Source organism: Panthera leo, chromosome B2 (assembly GCF_018350215.1).
Source record: "Panthera leo isolate Ple1 chromosome B2, P.leo_Ple1_pat1.1, whole genome shotgun sequence".
NCBI classification, from domain to species: domain Eukaryota; kingdom Metazoa; phylum Chordata; class Mammalia; order Carnivora; family Felidae; genus Panthera; species Panthera leo.
This window is the reverse complement of record NC_056683.1, coordinates 65,807,908-65,828,348: the sequence shown is the minus strand read 5'-3', so window position 1 is coordinate 65,828,348 and position 20,441 is coordinate 65,807,908. Positions and strand designations below refer to the sequence as shown.

At 39.7% G+C, this 20,441-nt stretch overlaps 1 protein-coding gene across 1 annotated transcript in view; it reads right to left on the bottom strand.

The window, feature by feature from the left end:
- Window positions 1–4,518: 4,518 nt before the first annotated feature.
- Window positions 4,519–20,441, bottom strand: part of KCNQ5 (potassium voltage-gated channel subfamily Q member 5) — a 515,760-nt gene continuing 499,837 nt past the window's right edge. The window contains exons 11-13 of the mRNA XM_042939160.1: window positions 12,269–12,400; window positions 10,318–10,444; window positions 4,519–9,016 (exon numbers count right to left, since the gene is read on the bottom strand). Coding sequence (XP_042795094.1) covers window positions 8,054–9,016; window positions 10,318–10,444; window positions 12,269–12,400 — 1,222 coding nt within the window. The 3' untranslated portion in view covers window positions 4,519–8,053. The remainder of the gene's footprint in view (window positions 9,017–10,317; window positions 10,445–12,268; window positions 12,401–20,441) is intronic.

Here is a 20,441-nt window from a genome sequence, read left to right as displayed (position 1 = left end):
AAACAGTCTGGCTGGAAAGAAAGCCAATCATACTATTTTCAAAGGGAACATTATGCTTACTTTCTAATTGATAATTGAACTATTAATGGCTCACAAAGTAGAAGGAAAGCTTTTATTAAAAAAGACAATTTCAGGGTGCCTGGGCGGCTCAGTCAGTTGAGTGTCTGTCTCTTGATTTCAGCTCACGTCATGATCTTGTGGTTTGTGGGATGGAGCCCCACATCAGGCTCCTCACTGACAGCACAGAGCCTGCTTGGGATTCTCTCACTCCTTCTCTCTCTGCCCCTTCCCTGCATGTGCTGTCTCTCTCTCTCTCAAAATAAACAAACAAAAAAAGACAATTGCAAAAAGACTATTTTCTCCCTCAATTAAGTTTCACACTAGGAATTATCAAATTAACATTCTGTCTTCTTGGGACTGTAATTCTGATCTCTAAATCCAGTTCACCAAAGACTTCTGTATGGGCACACTCACATATTAATCATGTAGAAGTGGGGTGCCTGGTGGCTCAGTCAGTTAAGCACCGACTTCAGCTTAGGTCATGATCTCATGTTTTGTGAGTTGGAGCCCCACATCTGGCTCTCTGCTGTCATCACAGGGCCTGCTTTGGATCCTCTGTCTCCCTCACTCCCTGCCCCTCCCTCTGCGTTCTCTCTCTCAAAAACAAACAAACAAACAAAAAAACAAACAAACAAACAAAATGTAGAAGTTAGTATCTCAGGGGTGCCTGGGTGGCTCAGTTGGTTGAGCGTCCAACTTTGGCTCAGGTCATGATCTCATGGTTTGTGGGTTCAAGCCATGTGTTGGGCTCTGTGCTGACAGCTCAGAGCCTGGAGCCTGCTTCAGATTCTGTGATTCCCTCTCTCTGCCCCTCCACTGCTCATGTTCTGTCTGTCTCTCTCTCAAAAATAAATATTAAAAAAAAAAAAAAGTAGTATCTCAAACCCTGGAGTGAGACTACAAGTATTTAAACCGAGCTCTACCACTGAAAAGCTTTATGATCTTCAGCAAGTTAGTAATCTCTCAGTGCACTAGTTTTCTCATCTAATAGTAACTACCTATAACTATATAGTATGACAGAAAATATATATATTTATTATATTTTATATTGTATATAATATATATTTTGCCTAAATTTTTTCTTCCAATAGAACTATGATTTTGTGGGTCCCTTCTCCCTAGTTCCAAAAGGGGAGTTGTGATTGGCTCAAGCCAATCAGGGCAGATACTTGGTGACTGTTACCAGCCTCAAGAATTAACTCAGGAAACAACAGATGTTGGTGAGGATGCAGAGAAAGGGGAACACTTTTGCACTGTTGGTAGGAAAGCAAACTGGTGCAGCCACTCTGATAAACAGTATGGAGCTTCCCCCCAAAATTAAAAATAGAACTACTCTATGACCCAGCAATTATACTATTAGGTATTTATCCCAAGGATACAAAAATGCTGATTCAAAAGGGCACATGCACCCCAATGTTTATAGCAGCCCTATCAAAAATAGCCAAATTATGGAAAGAGCCCAAATGTCCATTGACTGATGAATGGGTAAAGAAAATGTGGTGTATATACACAATGGAATATTACTCAGCCATCAAAAAGAATGAAATCTTGCTATATGCAACAACATGGATGGAACTAGAGTGTATTATGCTGAGTGAAATAAGCCAGTTAGAGAAAGACGAATATCATATGATGTCACTCGTATGTGGAATTTAAGAAACAAAACGGATAAACATAGGGGAAGGGAAGAAAAAATAAGATTAAAAAAAAGAGAGGGAAGCAAACTATAGAGACTCTTAACTACAGAGAACAAACTGAGGGTTGCTGGAGAGAGGATGGGCTACATGGGTGATGGGCAGTAAGGAGGGCACTTGTTGAGATGAGCGCTGGGTGTTATATGTAAGTGATGAATCGCTAAATTCTACTCTGGAAACCAATACTACACTATATGTTAACTAACTTGGATTTAAATAAAACAAAGCAAAGCACAAAAAAGGGAATGAACATGTGACCTGTTTTAGGTTGATCAAGTGTCAGGAAAGGATTTGTATTCCATGGTGAGTGGCAGGCTCCCCACCTCCTCCCTTTTCCTGTTGGCTGTGATTAAGGGTGTGTGTGGCAGCAGTTGCCTCTGGCAGCCATCTTGTGGACAAGAGAAGAATCATCAATACTATCCTGACAAGGAAGACAGTAGAGATAAAAACGTTGAACCTGGAACCTTGAAGATGTAATTGGGCAAACTGTATTATGCCATCCTACCTCTGGACTTCAACTGTGTTAGATAATAAAATGTTCTTATATATTTTTTTAAAGTTTAAAAAAAAGGTTTTTATTTATTTATTTTTGAGAGAGAGAGAATGTGTACAAGCAGGGGAGGATGCAGAGAGAGAGGAGGACAGAGGATCTGAAGCAGGCTCTGCATGCACAGCAGAGAGCCTGATGTGGGGCTCGAACTCACGAACCGTGAGATCATGACCTGAGCTGAAGGCAGATAACCAACTGAGCCACCCAGCCACCCCAAAAATGTTCTTATATTTAAGGTTGTTTCATCCAGAGTGTTGCTGGATATATTACCTGTGGTAATGTGGTAAGGATTACATGGCTTCACACTGTCAGCACAGTGCCCAACATGGGACTTGAACCCACGAATGTGAGAGCATGACCTAAGCCGAAATCAAGAGTCAGAGCTTAACCAACTGAGCCACCCAGGCGTCTCTGGTGTGATGTCTTCATGGCTCACATGAGAATGAGTGGCAGTAAGGGGACGCATGAATACTTCGTTACTTGGGGTCACAGGGATGCGCAGGGACTGGCAATCCAGGAAGGAAGTCACACTAATGTAGGTGAAGGAAGAAGAAGCAAATAATGGAGAGATGAACATCGCTAAAAATAAGAAAAAATGCATGTGGTTGAAAAAGTAGGTGTAGATGTTGTGGCAGGATATGAGAATGCTAGGATCGTGATGTCTCTCCTAGAGCACACCAGACTTAAAATTATGATAGACATGAAGTGAATCATGGGCAAAGAGAAGTAAGTCATACCAGTGTACCTCTGGATTTTCTATTTATTTGAACAAAAACATTTTGCCATTTACCAGTTTTGTGGTGTTGTAATTTCCATGGCAGTGCATAAATCTATAGTTTACACACAATACATCTGATAAATTTCTGCTTCGAAATGTATAATTTGCAATTAGGTGGGCTAGAAAGTGAAGCCTTGTTGTAATTAAAATTAAATTGTTTTTAAAAACAATTTTTACTTGCATCACATTTTTGAAGCAGTGAAAGCCACACTAATAAAAGTTTCCAAGGTCTGGGAACCTATTTTTTTTTAATGTTTATTTATTTATTTATTTTGAGAGAGAGAGAGAGAGAGAGAGAGAGAGGGAGGGAGAGAGCAGGAGAGGGGCAAAGAGAGAGGCAGAGAGAGACAGGATCCCAAGCAGGTTCGGCACTACCAGTGCAGAGCCCAGTGTGGGGCTCAAACTCACAAACCGTGATATCATGACCTGAGCAGAAATCAGGAGTTGGATCCTTCACTGAATGAGCCATGCAGGTGTCCCTGGGAACCTGTTTTTATCTATGGTTAAGATACAGTATTTGTCGTAAGTATAATTTTGCTTTTAAGTGGTGGGGGTGAAAGGTAGTGCTAAACAAGTTCAAACGTGTTTGGAAGTGATTTACACTTTTAAGTTGGTCAAGCAGGCATGTTCCGTACACAGTTTTATTTTCACTCATCTCTAGAAGGTGGTAGAATAGGCATAGACGTGTTTGGTCTCATTAGAGCCGTGGTGGGAAGTCCCCTCACTTTGCTCTCCGGGATAACACTCCTTCTTCCTTCTTCCTCTTGTCTCAAATGCTTCTGTTAGGGCTTTGTTACCTTGTAGTCCAGAGTCCTAACATTCAGAGCTTCCTTTAAAATAATTCCGCTGGAATTAATCATGGATACTTAGTGCAAGATTCCTATGAGAATAGAAGGAATGGGCTATTTTATTTATTTATTTATTTAATATATTGTCAAATTGGTTTCCATACAACACCCAATGTTCATCCCAACAAGTGCCCTCCTCAATGCCCATCCCCCACTTTCAAGTCCTTCTTTGGTATGGTGTTGCTGGCTAGAAGCTAAAAATGGTAATTCTGGGTAGCCAGGGGCTGCAGCTTTGGGCACCTGCCTGGTCTCCCAGTGATTTCCTGTCACTTGTTTAGCAAACCCTTTTATTAGAGTTAATACAAAGCACATGTGACATGTGTCTAGTTAATACACAAGCACTACTTACCTGAATTTTGATCAATATCAAATTAATTTTTCTTATTTTTTATTTTTATTTTTTAAGTAGGCTTCACACCCAGTGCCAAGCCCAACATAGGGCTTGAACTCATGATCTCAGGATCAAGACCTGAACTGAGCTAAGAGTCAGATGCTCAATCCACTGAGCCACCCAGGCGCCCCTAATTTTCTTATGATACACCCTCAAAAACATTTGCAAATCTCCCCCTCCCCAAATTACCAATGGTTTCTTCACTCACATTGCAGAAAGGGAACTTTTATATTTTAGTCCAAAATCTGTACACACCCCATTTGGCTCACTGGGCTCAGTGAGTTCAGAACCAACCGGTTAGTTCCAGATAAAAACAGTCACGCTAACTGTTTATAGACATATTTTTAATGTTTTACTTTAAAACAAATGATCCCAGTAAAAGAGAGCAAAGGAAATTACATTTCAATGATAGCTTGAGATGGGTATGATGTTCCTGATTTATTTGTTTTCAGGAACAGACGACTGTATTGTCATACTTGACTTTTAGAACTGCTCACTTAAAATGCACATAATTATATTAAGTTTCTCTTACAAAAACACAACCATGTCATTTAAGGCAAAAAATATCAGCTTCTGGGGAGATACATTAATGTTTATGACATTTTCTCAGTCTGGTTGAATGAAGTGATCCGTTAATTTAGTTGCTCAGATTTCATCCTTTCTTGTAGTTTTGCTTTGCAAATGGGCATGAGAATTAGTCACTTTGTGCCTGATTTCCTCCTATTAGACTTGTTTCACCTGCAAATTATGAACTTTCAGAATCACTGAGTCAATGGGAGGTGAGAAAGGCACCTTTGAACAGGAGATAAAGACTTAAAAACTCAATAAAGTGTCTTACTTAAAACAAAACTTGCAACCTACAGATATTAATTTAGTTGAACAAAATGCAAACATTTAGACCAGACACAGCAATATTTTTAGTCAACCTCATAGAAGGGATGTTTGCTAGTGCGTGTTAGCTTCATCAACCCTACATATTGAAGAAGGCAGACAAACTTCTGAGCATGTGACTGCTCAGTGCTCAGCTAAATTGTGCTTCAAGACACCATTTGGCATGGACCAATGGGACTTTGCTAAGTGTAAATGGGAGACCCCTCTCAACTCTGTCGAGAGTAGCACAACAGACAAAACCCTACAGTTTGCATACAGCACGACTATCTTTTAACATCCAACAGTTTTTGTGCTAGAGTAAGATAGACACAAAATGGTCATGGCTTCAATGTATAAAAGTTTTTCACATCATGGTTTATCACATTTTGCTACGATTAAGACCTCAGTGATGCATTTAGGGTTTGTTTCTGAATCTTCAGTCTTCAACAATGCTGGATGAATACTGTGTTTGAAGCCTAAAGAGGCCTAAGGAGGGGTCCCCAATACATTCAGAATTCCTGCTGCCAGTGGGGTTCGACCCAGGACAGAGTATGTCCAGGAATCAGTGCTACCTGAAAGTTGCTGCCTCCCTCCTCTTCCTCGACTGATATTTGGAGAGAGCCTGCAGAGTGCATGGCAGGTGTCTGGCTTTAGGTCAGAGGAATGGTGTGTGTGTGTGTGTGTGTGCGCGCGCGCGTGTGTGTCCAACCTCTTTGGGAGAGTGTGTCGCAACTTCAGGTTGAGCAGAGACATAGTAGGTGAAAAACTTCATTTAATAATTTACTAAAATTCTGTGCTTCAAAAATGAAAATAATTGCTTTAAAAGCTTGATAAAATCTTTTTTAACTGGAGTGTAGAATTGAGACCCTAACTTCTGTGTGTCTCCAGCAGCCAAGAAGATTCTGAATGATACACTCCAGGGGAGGATGCTAGAATCCAGGTGGGTTGAGAAGAGAAAGCTTTTAAAATTTCAGTGCTTATCAAAAGGGGCAAGGGTTTTAAAAGGTTGAGAAGCCTATTTGAGGAAGAGCAGAGAAGTCGCTTACTTGGGGATGGAGACTGGGTAAGGCCTGGTGAAGTTCAGGAGCAAAGGAGTGGCAGGGAATTGATAAGTTATTGGAGAGGAAGAGTAGGAGAGTCAGGGGTGGAGAAAGCCAGTTGGGGGAGACAGTTGGGAAGGACTGGTGGATTTCAGGGCCTCCTCCTGCCTTTGGACAGCCAGTTGCTATCCCTGCTTTGTCTTCCTGGCTGATGAAAGTTTTTTGGAGGAGCATTATCTGCCAAGGAAAAAAACTCTTCCTTTCATAAGTCCTTCTGTGGCTGGAGTTTAACTGAACTGAAGTGCTCTCTGGCTTCTCCTTGCTTTTTTTAATGCCATTACCTTGGCTGAAGTTCTGAGACAGCTAGAGAGGTTTCCAACAAGCAGTCAGCGTGGCTTGCTTTTCTGGTAAATGCATCTTTCACTTTGTTTCCCTTGGGTCCTTGCTGCTGCGGCTATATGATTAAGTGTTTTGATTTGCAGACCCAGCCAGGAGTACCTGGCTTCTAACTGTAAATGTATATACCAGAAACGGAACCAATAATTATAGATTTGGGGCAACATTCTTGGGGGAGAATAGAAAATGTTTGCTACAGTATAAAAAGTAAAGGAAGTTTAGTTATAGCCTTCCGTATGCAAAATGTATTACATAATAGCAAAAAACATTCAGGGCGTATTAAAAAATAAATACCTTGCAAAATTCTCTGTTTATATATAAGACGAAGGGATGTTTAGGTAGTTGAGATTCCCTAGTAATATTCATTTTCTAAAAAGATCAAGTTCTTCTATTTTGGTTTGTTTTTCTCCCTCTCTTTACCCTCTGAGGGTGAGGCTATTTTCATTAACTTCACCCACTTCCTGGTGTTGTGTCTGGATTCTTTTCAAGCCTTTCCCGTTTCAGTCTCACTCCAATGTCTAATTCCCCAGGATCCTGCCTGTCAATTCGGCGGCAATGGTTTCTGACACTACAGCAAGCCGGGGATGGCGCCATTGCAGAGAGATCAGCCCAGCCGCACTGGTCCTTCTACTCATCCGTATTGTATTCGCTTGTGTAGAAGTCGACCACTTATAAAGGTGATTTAGCCATCGAGGAATACCTTCCCACGAACTCACATGTATCAAATAGTCTATTTGCCCCACTGGCCCTGAATTTCATTATTTGCACACTTTCTAACTGAAGAACATTCTCGTCCTAAAGAACAACATGAAAATGATGTGCAAAATTGCTTGCCACAGCGTTAAATCACCAAAAGCACACAGATTGACATTCAAATTACATTAATAATAAAATGACTGGATAGGAATGGGTTGGTAAATATATCTTGAAATAAGCAGCCGTTTCTATTATTATTCCCAAGTTCTGCTTTCCTTGATACCTTGTTAGCAGCGGTTGATGGTAGCCATTGTGTTTACATATACATTATGGCCTAATTTTGAAAATGTATTTTGTATTTAATCACAAAGCAGAAACGCCTGAAATTTGAAGTTGTTTACTCCCATAATTTCAAAACACAGAGTCAAATCTTCTAAATGACCTAATCTTGACATTTTCACACACCCCAAAGCATTAGCAGTGTTTGGTTTCTCAGGATTTTTAACTCAAGGTACATTACTAAATGAGTGGGTTAATGTTGATGTACCTTGGAATTTCAGCCATCCCTAACATGCATTTTCATGCAATTAAAAGATAACGGGCTTATAAACTTTCTTTCGTGTTCTTCCTGATTCTTGCAATTTCAACTTTTTAGAAGGGCTTTCGAAATAGTTCATGCAATGATATGTCTGGCTAAAGGAACTGCTATGCTAGAAGGAAAATGAAGAACTTATTTCAGTTTGACATGAGGCAAGCTGAGGGCTTCTGTACTTTCTCCTGCCTTACAAATGCTCTGAGATGATCGTGACCTTCCAGTCCTTAGAGAGTCTGACGCAAAAGCAGTTTCCCTGGCAGGCTGCGGCACAGCGTCAAACGTGTCTGTCTCAGTCTCTTCAGGACCCACCTCTTCATCAGTTATAAACAATTTGGATTCCCTCCATTTGGGGTAAAAATCCTGGCTGCCTCTGGAGCCACTTGACTCACTTCCAGAAAGCTGTATATTCAGTTCCTCCGTTGACCTGATCAGGTTTTGCACTGACAGGGATTTGCCCAAGTCCTTGGGCACCACGGGGTGGACAGATAACAGAGTTTCTCCTCCCATATCAAAGCTTTTCCTTAGAGAACGGTCCTTGGTCAGATTTGACTGTGCAACCTGAACATTTTCCTTGGAGGCAACAAGGCAGGTGGTGACATCAGAAATGCTTTCCTGTAAGCCTGCGGGGTTTGGGTGCAGGGTTTCTGGCCTGGGTAGATGCTTGATGGCTGGGAGAGGAGGCGGGATCTGTAAAGTTGTTGGGGCTGTTGGCTTGGGTGCCACATTTATTTGGTTTGCAATGCTGTTGGTGGCTGCCACTGCAGAGCCATCACTTTGACTCATTGGCACCTGTGTTGCTTGACTGTGCATAGTAGGGCTAAGCGCATAGAAAGTCTGAGCGCTGAACTCATTTGGCGTCAGAATGAACTGCAGGCCTCGAGAGATGTTGGCACTAGCTGATCTGGATAAGCAGCCACTGTTCTGTGCGGAACTGGACAGGTCTTTGCTATCCACAGGGCTCTGATAGTCAGATGTCTGTTCACATTCAAAAGGTGGGATCTGGAATGAGGCCAAAGTGAGGGCAGAGGCAGAGCCTTTCCGGAGGACCTGTTGATATATGTCTAGTAGGCAGTCTAGCTTGGACTCGATGGACTGCACCTAAAAATGGGGAAAATGGTTACATATGAGTATAACCTGTCATAAGAATGGGCTTCATTTCTAGAATTAAAAAGTGCAGTCAGGGTGTTTCAATACAGTTAAATATTGAGTATAATGAACGTCAGCAGTGGTGGGGGCAAGGGATGATTTCAGAGGAGAGGTATGATTTGGCTTCTACATAATCTCTACCAAGACCCACCCCCTTAACTCTTTAAAATGGACAACTGATGTTCTCAAAAAACATATAAGCACTGTAAGAAAGCAACTTCAAGACTCCCAGCCCAATCAAGCTGCCTTTGGCTAAGCCTCCTCCAAGAAATATTCTGGGACTCTACTGCAGTCTGGTCAGGAACTTCTATAATGAAAGCAAGACCTTAAATATCAATGTAGGTGATTCCAAATTTAAAAATAAAGGTACCAGGGGGCAAAGCATAAGAGACTCTTAAATATAGAGAACAAACAGAGGGTTGCTGGAGGGGTTGTGGGAGGGGGATGGGCTAAATGGGTAAGGGGCATTAAGGAATCTACCCCTCAAGTCATTGTTGCACTATCTGCTAACTAACTTGGATGTAAATTAAAATACATAAATAAATAAAAATAAAGGGATAAAATGCTTCAGAATTAATACTTGAAATATTTTTGATTAGACTGGGGAGCAGTTTGATTTCTGGACAGTTGTCTTTTTTTAAAGTTTTTAATTTTAATTCCGGTATAGTTAAGATACAGTGTTATATTAGTTTTAAGTGAACAATGTAGTGATTCTGCAATTCCATACACTACTCAGTGCTCATCATAAGTGTACTCTTTAATCCCCATCATCTATTTCGCCCCTCCCCCTCCCCCAGCCCCCTGCGGGCCACCATAAGTAACCATCAGTTTGTTCTCTATAGTTAGTTAAGAGTCTGTTTCTTGGTTTGGACGATTATCTTTGTATGAGAAGATACAGCTTCAGGGTTAGCAACTTTCAATGTACCATGATAGTTACAATGAAGTTTTGTTCTGTTTTTTAAAGAGTGAAAAAGATAACCACCAAAACACAATGAAAAATAGATCTTTGTTATTTTACTGTTGAAAATCTATAGTTGCCTCAAGTATTAATTGATGAGATGAAATTTTTTATTCCTTATGTGGAAATCCAAGTGTTTTAGAGAACACTGTCTATGCACAAAAAATGTAATTTCATTCACTCTTTCTTGGTTTTATGTCTTTAAAATACATTAATCACTAAAATACATCTAATTGCCAACATTTTGATTAAAAATATTCTGACTTAAAAGTTAACCAATGTAGTTGAACCGTACCTGTTTTTCAACCTTGACCACACGGCCGAGCATACTGAGATCATCAGTGGTCTCATGTTCTGCTGTTATTTTCTCTCGGCTCTTTTTATCCGATGTGATTTGCCCTTTTCCAAGAATTTGGTCAACACTATCAAGGAAAGAGGAGATCTGATTATAAATGCTGAAGGTGGAGATTGCCCTAGGCCAGAATGAAGTGTTTTGAAAAGAAAAATTAAAGACGATTATCTTTAATTTATGTAAGATGAAATAAAAATGATCTTATTCCAGTTGATGTGCTTATTTTCTTAACATGAGAATTACACACGAGATTAATTTTTTCATTACTCCGGTCGGTGATGAAGTCACTTATGGGCTATCTTCTGGAGGCAAAATTGTCCTAAACTACAAGATAACTTGTCTGTTTCCATCTCTGACCAGGCATTTCCTGAATTTGCTGAAAAAATTACAAAATCATAATTATGATTATTTCATGTTAATAGAACAGATTATTCAGTACATCTCATATGTGAGAGATAGGCAGATAAGAAAGTGATCACCTCCATCTTTTGGAATTCTAGTTGGGGAATATACACTGCATGAGCTGGAAATGTAAAGATTAGTTCTACAAATTCTGTGGCATTTCAACTTTATAAAAATGCTTGGAGCCACAGATAGTACTATTAAAGGACTTGGAAGACCATGGCCACACAGGCAGAGATTTGTAACATGACTACAGAATGAATTAAAACAATTTCCAAGGAGACTTGATCAACTGAAATGGGGATTACTGTCTTCTTTTGTGTGTGTGTTAGAACTGAATTATCAGGAGTACTGACTCAACATTCCCGTTTGCTTTGTCTGCCTAGAAATACAGGCAGTGCCTACCTTCTGTCATATCTAATCTATTATACTGCAAGCTCTGCAAGGACTAAGTCATTATTTTATTAATCTCTGAATGTCCATAGTGCCTGGCACACATTCAGGACTCAATAATTGCCTGCTGGATGAATGAATGAGTGAATGAATGAATGAACAAATTATGATTTCTATAATTGATGAACAGGCGTTTTAGTAAGGGCGCATTATATCCCACTGGGCTAAGTGTGCTGTGGGATAAAAACAAATGTTTAAGACTCTCTCCTTGTGTTTTAAGAACTCTTCAAACACAAACACCAGTAATTTGTGCCTGAGAGTGAAGCAAGACTCTTAAAAAACTGAGTTGACTGAACATTCTGGCTTCAAGATAACACAATCAAATGTAGTTGGAGGAACATATTGAACTCATTTCTTTTAATCACTCACTAAGATGCTCACCGGAGAGATAGTGTGTACCTAGCACTGTACAGGACACTAAAGAAGAGAAAGGCCAGTCTTAGTCATGAACAAGAGGAATAAACTTGCCTCCAGGAAACAACATGGGAACCAACCCCTTGTTTTTCAGTCCCAATTCTCTGGCACAGTATACCAAGATTGTGAGTGTTTCTATGCTCTGTAGTAGTTCTAAATGCTGTAGGAGGTCAGAGAAGGGAAAGGTCTGGTTTTGTGGGCCAGATAGTCGGGTCAAGTTTAATGAAGGAGAAAGACTATTCTTGAAGGATGGTTAGGATTTAGAGAATAACAAAACAACAATAGCGGCAATTATTCAAATGACATCAGCAACAACCATTAACATTTTTTGAGCATTTAGTTAATGTGTATTAATTCATTCAATCCTCATGACAACCCTATGAAGCAAGCACTAACATGAGTCCCATTTGTACAGATGAGGAAACTGAGATACTGTATACTGTCGTTGGAGGCTTCTAATGCCTGATTTACAGCCTTCAATAAAAATCTATGTTAAAAGAAAAAGTGCAGTTATCCATGAAAATGAATTAGAAATATGAGATTCAAGAGTTTTCTCTACAAAAAGTTCTTCTCAGATAGTTTTTATCCCTATTCCTTCACAACAAATCTCATTTCTATTGCTTACCGTGTTTGGAGACTTTTAATTCTACACAACATGTCTAGATGACCAGCAGAATATTGTTCAATGACATCTTTTACATCATATGGGCGTAATGTTTCCTTAAACTTCCGTTTTGCAACATGAAATTTCATAATCCTGTAAAAGCAACATATTCCATATTAATCTCCATAACTTTGCTAAAAGAAGTTACCCAAATAGCTTGCTAATAAACATGAGAAACTCTGGGGAAAAAAAAGTCATGCATCAAATTATTTTAGGCTCCTCCAGAAATGCAACATAAAAGTCCAAGATTATAGTAGGCAATTTAAGAATATCTCATGGGATGCACACATTGAGAGTAGAAAAACACACAAAAAGAGACTTAATACTAAGTGTTATACCTTTTTAGTGTTCACTGAAACCTCAAATTAAAATCAAAGTTAAAATGCAATCCTGCCTTTCCTATGTGACCCTCGGAAGTCTAAGAAATAACACACTGCATTCCTTAAAAAATATAAAAGTTGTTAAAATGGTCTTTTGTGTACCTATATGCAATTTCAGATGCAGATGTGTCTGCAAAACTCTCTTATTCTCTCTAGAGAAATGTACCTTTGTATAGACATTTTTGAAAATTCTGTTTCATAAATTACTTTTGCAGAATGCTGCTCCATTAGGCAGCCACGTTCCCTTTGTTTCAGACATAACACACATACACTGAGCTTGGAGATCTAAGATTTCAGAACCAGAGATCTCTTTTATTACAGTGCTTCCCCCAACATGGACCTTTGTTTTAAAACAATGTTTCATCAATAAATCCCATGATGCCATAATAGCCAAGTTGCCTAAGATAACCAGTTACTGCAATAACTTGATATTATTCCCAAAGAAATCAAAGAAGCATAACATTTTAATGAGTCTGTGCAGCCTTATTGCAGGTAAATGTTAAGCCTGCCAGTGTTTTTTCAACCATTAAATGGCTCATAGACTCCCGTTATCACACTCATGGATCCCAGGCTGGGAATTAGTCAATTAGGCTCTGCAAACCAAAATTTGTTGTCCCCCGGTGGAAAGTGGGAAGATTGGGAATAAATGTAGGATTTAAACAGAAAATACTCATTACCTATCCTGATAGCTCATTGCAAGGAATCCAAATTGTTTTACTGGTTAAAAAGCCCCAAACTCTTTCTTGTAATTGTATTATTAACTTCAAATTAATTGCACACTAATTATTCTGGAATCATTTATCCATAATATTCTTTCTCCCTCTCTCTACCACATTTTCTCCAACAAGCTCTTTTTTGTTCAGGGTTTTTTGATCTGTTTTTATTTGCAAAAATATGTAAGCAAAGTTATTCACAGGAAAGTAAAGGAAATATTTTTTGTTTTTATTTTTTTAATTTTATTTTTTTAAATGTTTATTTTTGAGGGAGAGAGAGACAGAGCGTGAGTGGGGGAGGGGCAGAGAGAGAGGGGGACACAGAATCCCAAGCAGGCTCCAGGCTCTGAGCTGTCAGCACAGGGCCTGAGGTGTGGCTCGAACTCACAATCTGTGAGATCGTGACCTGAGCCGAAGACGGATGCTTAACCGGCTGGGCCACCCAGGTGGCCCAAGGAAATTTTTTTTAATTTAACCTCTTAGTATTTAGCTTTAGTTCCTTTTTTTTTTTTTTCCAAATTTGGTTGGGGTTCAGTCTCCTATATTAAAAAATGGAGAAAAAATAGTGAAATATGTACTCTCTGAAATTTTTGGCCGTAATTATTTTTTAAATACCTGTTTCCCCACACTAAATTGTCAGCTACATGAAAGCAGGGCTGGGTCTCTTTTGCACAATGGTCAGTGGTCAGTAAGTGTTAGCTATTGTTACTACCAGTACTTCTACTATGGCTGTGACTACTACCATTTTTCTTCAACATTGTGTTCTCAGAGCTTTGCACAGTTCCTGATACACAGTAGAAAGAAATATTTGTTGAATAAGAGAAGAAAGGAAAGAAAGAGAAAAAGAAAATATCTGTGAATCTGGCTAATATTAAGGATTAATATTAAGGATAAAACTGAAAGAAAAGCTAAGCCAAAGCCCAGACACTTCTTTACTAACTGTCAGAGTAGCTAATGGCGCCTGGGTGGGTGGGAAAAAGGGAAAAATCATTCTTACACAACCTAGGTGGTTTTTAGGTGTTGTTGTTTGTGTTTTCAATAACACTACCACTTGTTATGTGAAGTACTTTAGATGTCTTGTCTTCAAGAGCACTTAAGATATTTTTATTTCCCTGGGAATGCAAGCCGGTGCAGCCACTCTGGAAAACAGTATGGAGATTCTCAAAAAGGTAACAATAGAATTACCCTATGACCCAGCAATTGCACTACTAGGTATTTATCCAAGGGATACAGGCATGCTGTTTTGAAGGGACACAGGCACCCCAGTGTTTATAGCAGCACCATCAACAATAGCCAAAGTATGGACAGAGCCCAAATGTCCATCGATGGATGAAAGGATAAAGAAGATGTGGTATATATATACAATGGAGTATTACTCAGCAATCAAAAAGAATGAAATCTTGCCATTTGCAGCTATGTGGATGGAACTGGAGGGTATCATGCTAAGTTAAATTAGTCAGTATGAGAAAGACAAATATCATATGACTTCACTCATATGAGGACTTTAAGAGACAAAACAGATGAACATAAGGGAAGGGAAACAAAAATAATATAAAAACAGGGAGGGGGGCAAAACATAAGAGACTCATAAATATGGAGAATAAACAGGGTTACTGGAGGGGTTGTGGGAGGGGGGATGGGCTAAATGGGTAAGGGGCACTGAGGAATCTACTCCTGAAATCATTGTTGCACTATATGCTAACTAATTTGGATGTAAATTTTAAAAAATAAAATAAAAAAAAAACCATATTTTTATTTAATTTCCCTCGGTGCCTGGGTGGCTCAGTTGGTTAAGCCTCTGACTCTTGACTTTGGCTCAGGTCATGATCTCACAGCTTCGTGGGTTCCAGCCCTGCATCAGGTCTTTGCTGACAGCATTGAGCCTGCTTGGGATTCTCTCTCTCTCTCTCTCTCTCTGCCCCTCTCCTGCTCACTCTCTCTTTGTCTCTCAGAAATAAATAAATAAACATTAAAAAAATAAAAAGAAAAGATATTCTTATTTCCCTTTCGTATTTAGGGAAACTGAGATTCAAAGACTTGTCCCTACACAAGCAATCAGTATGAGGCAAAGCCAGGATCCCACCCAGATCTGTCTGTTCTCACCTTCATATCACCTCCTGGTTTCCCATGGCATAAATTCTGGAGATGTTGACAAGGTTGGCTGGGATCTTTGGCAATTTTTCTTGGCTATAGTGGTAGAAACCACCCTACACGCAGAGGGACAAGCTTTGGCATGAGTTAGTGTGTTCCCACCGACTGTAGCTCAGGCATTTGTGGCCTGTGGCATGGCTGCCCAGCGGTGGACCCACATGCCTCCAAACTGAATGATCTGTTTTGTCCTAATGGGGGCCTGCCCTTGTTTTTTGTAGGGAGTTGTGTGAATTCTCTATGGTAATTTGTCTCAGAGTTGAATGTTGCTTTTCTCTTTACCTTTCACAAATATTTTAACAGAAGAACAATTTGAAAGCATTCAACAGACAGTGTTACACTCTAGCCCTTAGTCATATTTTAAGCAGATCATAGATCATTTTATTTACATAATTTACCATTTATAAGCTAGCCAGATTAAAAGAAAATTCATTGTTAATAATTTTGATCAATATTTATAATTTGGATTTGTACTATTTGCACATTTCCATGGTATAAATACTCCTACCATACTTCATTTCAAGCTATCAATGTGACATCACTTGAATAAGAAATTGGGAAGAGATGTACAATATTATATCATTAATCGTATTTACACCATAGAGACACAATAGATGTGTATAACTCAAGAACAGAGAGAGTAATATGTTGTAAAATGATTAGGAAGTAGTGAGTGTTGAATATGTATTGCTTTTGTTTTTAATATAATTTATTTTATTGTGAGTTTATACAATTTACTTTTTCATAATGACTGTATTTAACAACCAGCAAAATTCCTAAAAATGTGACAATCAGCTCCTGAAAGTCAGTACAGGCTGGCTCCAGTCCATCCCTGCATATATCCCTCCTTTTCAAATAATTGAAATAATATTATTAATCCAATTTTTAATTCCTAAACATGAAACTAGGCAAATCTGTAAGTAAAGCATTGGAGGGAAAGCAATTCCCCCAAAGAATGATACAATGTGTAGCCTATTAAGAACTTTAACATTGACTCAGCTTTGCATAATCATCATGTGGCCCTACTGAAACACTACAGAAGACAATCAGTCTCCCGTCTAGGACTGCTAAGCATTTACTAGGGCATCAGTGAGTGTGACAAAACCATTTTACCTATTAAGGATTAGGTTTTCTATTATAGAAACAAATAGATTTTCTTTTAACAATTTTAATTAATTAATTAATTAATTAATTAATTAATTAATTTTTATTTTAGAGAGAGAGAGACCACATGTGCAAGGGAGAGGGCCAGAGGGGGAGAGAGAGAGAATCACAAGCAGGCTCTACATTCAGCATGGAGCTTGACATGGGGCTCCACGTGGGGCTCCATCTGGGGCTTGATCCCATGAGCCTGGGACCATAACCTGAGCCTAAATCAAGAGTCAGACGCTCCACCAAGTCACACAGGTGCCCCTATTTTATTTTATTTTTTAAGTAATCTATACACCCAACATGGGGCTCAAACCCACAACCCTGAGATCAAGAGTCACATGCTCCACTGATTGAGCCAGCACCCCTGGACAACAAATAGATTTTCTTAACCGTCTTTGTTGTAGGTTGAAAATGAAAACATTGAAGAGGTCTAAGGTGAGATATGAAAATTCAAAATCGGGCAATATGTTTTATAAATGTGGAGGGAATGTTTAATAACATACATATTTTGGAAACCAGTAATTTATATGAAGGATGATGGCATTCATTTTGCCTTTGTTAAGGACAGACCAAGTATGTACTAATAGCTCCCAAAGCTGTCCCCTCCTTTTGATTTGCAATACTGTAACCTTGAAAGAATAAATCTTTCAAAGTGAAAGTAAGAACATCTTTCCCCCTTCCTAAGATCCTTCATTGGTTTTCATGGCCTGTCAAGTAAACATCAAATTCCTTAGTATATCATAATAATGCTGTTTATGGACTGGCCTTTCTCGACTTCTCTCACCCCATCCCCTTCCACTCTGCCTTTGGAACTTGAGGTTCCAGCAACAACAACAACAAAAACTTGCAGGGCCACAAAACACCATTCAATCAATTATAAACTTCAATTGTTCGCATATGCTATTTCCTCTTCCTGAAATCCTATGATATCTTCAAAAAAATTTAAAAAATATTTATTTATTTTTGAGACAGCATGAGCAAGAGAGAGGCAGAGAGAGAGGGGACAGAGGATCTGAAGTGGGCTCTATGCTGACAGCACTGAGTCTGATGTGGGGCTTGAACTCATGAAACATGAGATCATGACCTGAGCTGAAGTCAGATGCTTAACTGACTGAGCCACCCAGGCGCCCCATATGATATCTTTAAGACTCAGCTCTAAAGTCAATTTTCTTATGGAAATTTCTGTGATTCTTCCAAAGTAGTTAGTCACTTGCATATCAACCTCTATTTTAGTACTTAGCACACTGCACTGTAATTATTTGCTTATACATTTGCCTCCTTCCCCAGACTGTATAACGTTCTTGAATGAAGGGTTATTTCCTCTCCCCTTGATAATCCAACATTTGGATTAATGATCATGAGAGGTTTGTTTGTCTAGAAGCTCTACCAAGGAGACTGGGTGGGCCACCCAAGAGAGAAGAGGGTAATGGATGGGGACCTCACACCTTCTCTCTCCACATGATCATCTCTATTCATTCCTCTTTAAGAAGCCTGCACTCCAGTCCTCCTGGAGTTTTTGTCACCAAAGTGCTCATTTCTCAGGATTCTGTCTTTGTACTCTACCTAAAATGCTAACTGTCCTGGACTCAGCCCAAGCATTGACTTCTCTAGGAAGTCTTTCTTGATCACCTCTATAGGGAAAGATGGTCTTTTTTTGTGCCCTCAAATGCATTGTCCTGTAGCTAAATCTGAGGCACTATATCTCACCCACTGGACTTTATCAATGTTAGGGCTATGGTTTTTACCCTGATGTCTTGCACAATCCCTGGCAAGTATCAGAGGTTCAACAAAAGCCTGCTGAAGAAATGAATGGGGTCAGCTACTCTAGTTGCTCAAAGTTGTTTACATTGTTTTGTGGCAAGGCAGGCTCTTGTAGAGGTCTTGAAAGAATGCCTTAGAATTAAATTGGAGTTCTTCAGACATATTTCAGGGAGCACAAATCTAGAATTACTCAAAGTGTAGACAAGGGACAGAAATTTTTTTCTATAAAGGGCCAGATAGTAAGTATTTTATGCTTTATGGGTTGTATGGTTTCTATTGAAACCATTCATCTTGCATTGTGGCATGAGAGCAGCTACAGACAATACATAAGCAAGTTAAGTGTAGATGTGTTCTAATAAAACTTTATTGACAAAAAACAAACATTGGGTTGGATTTTGGCTCCCCACTGTAGTTTGCTGCCCCATGGTTTAGATAAGAGAGATGCGGGGAGCAGGAGCAATGAGGAAATGGCTTCAGGCCAGGAATAAACAAAAGCCCGTGCACTGGCCTGGGGAAAAGATGCAGAAGACCTCGGTGGTACCCTACATGCATATAAAGAAGTTTAAAATGTTCTATATATTGCTTGGTAGAAAGGAATGTTTAATCAGGTCATTCTAGAGTAAAATTAGGACTGTTAAGAAACATTTCACAATTAAGATAATAATGCCAAGCAGTAGTTTAAATTATAACCCTATGAGAAGGGTATTATTGTCATCTCCACTTGTAGATAAGGAAACTGAGGCATAGAGAGGTTAATAACTTGCCTGAAGTTAGATAGTAAATGTGGAATTGGGATTGGAATGAGTTTGGTTCCAGTGCTGAACTGTTAATCACAATGTTGTACTATTGTCTTAATATTAAGATTTTATATTTTGACACAAAATAACAGCAACAACAAAGATCCTTTCATATGATACAGCTCTTTTCACTCACATGTGCCTGGCATGTAGGTTCTCAAAGCTGCTAAGTGAATGGACTGTTCTTACTGGGCTTGTTGGAAGGTCTTTTGGAGGACCAAAAAAAAAAAGACTGAGGAGTAAGTTACACTCTCACTGGCTTCTTTTTTTCATGAGGGTAAATTGCACCACTGGAGCTAATGCAGCAGCAAAGAGCAAAAGCCCTTGAAGTTGGTTTCCTTTGATGCTGTCGGGAACTGAGAAGCTGGCTAGGAGTCTGAGAAAAGGAAACCTCTTGCACAAAGCTGACATGCCCTGTAGTACCACTAGAGGGGGAAAAAGATTCATCACAAACTTCATAAACTGGCACCTCCTGTTGAAACTGAAGGAAGTCTGCTCACACAATTTTCTGAGCACGAAGAAATAACTAAAGCAAAGTTAAACTCTGGGTAGAATATATCTATATATACACACAAACACATGTGCACTTATAAGGAAATGTAGGTGCATTTGTTGCCATGAGTTATAAAATCTTGCAAAAGTCTTGTTCCAGTCCTCTAAATCAGGGTAACAACATTGCATATAAATATGCAGAGATAAGAACGATTAGAAAGACAAGCGGCAGTGACTGCGGCCGCCACGGAACAGATGGAAGGGCCCGGCCGGCAGCCAAGGCGCGGGCAGGGCGGAGAGGGCTCAGCCGACTGTGAACCGAAGAGGCAGTTTGATTGACTGTAAGGACAGCCGTACTTCCCAAGCTTGGCTGCTCACTGGAACCGGCCGCGAGCTGTAAAAAACGCCCAAGCCTGGGTCCCACCTCCGTTGTAATTGATCCAGGGTGTGGTTCAGAGATTTTGTAAAACTCTTCAGGGGATTCTAACGTGCAGCTCAGATTCAGAGTCTCTGAAATGGAGGTGGGAAGAGGGAGATGGCAGAAAGATTTCCTTGCTCCCTGCCCCCACGCAAAGAAGTGATGGTGGGTGTTGCTAGGTCTTCTTTGTTACACCTGTCATACCCATAAGGCAGAGGGTCAGTGTGCTTTGGCGTCAGGCCTCCAATCAGAACCTGAATGTTTCCTGACCCC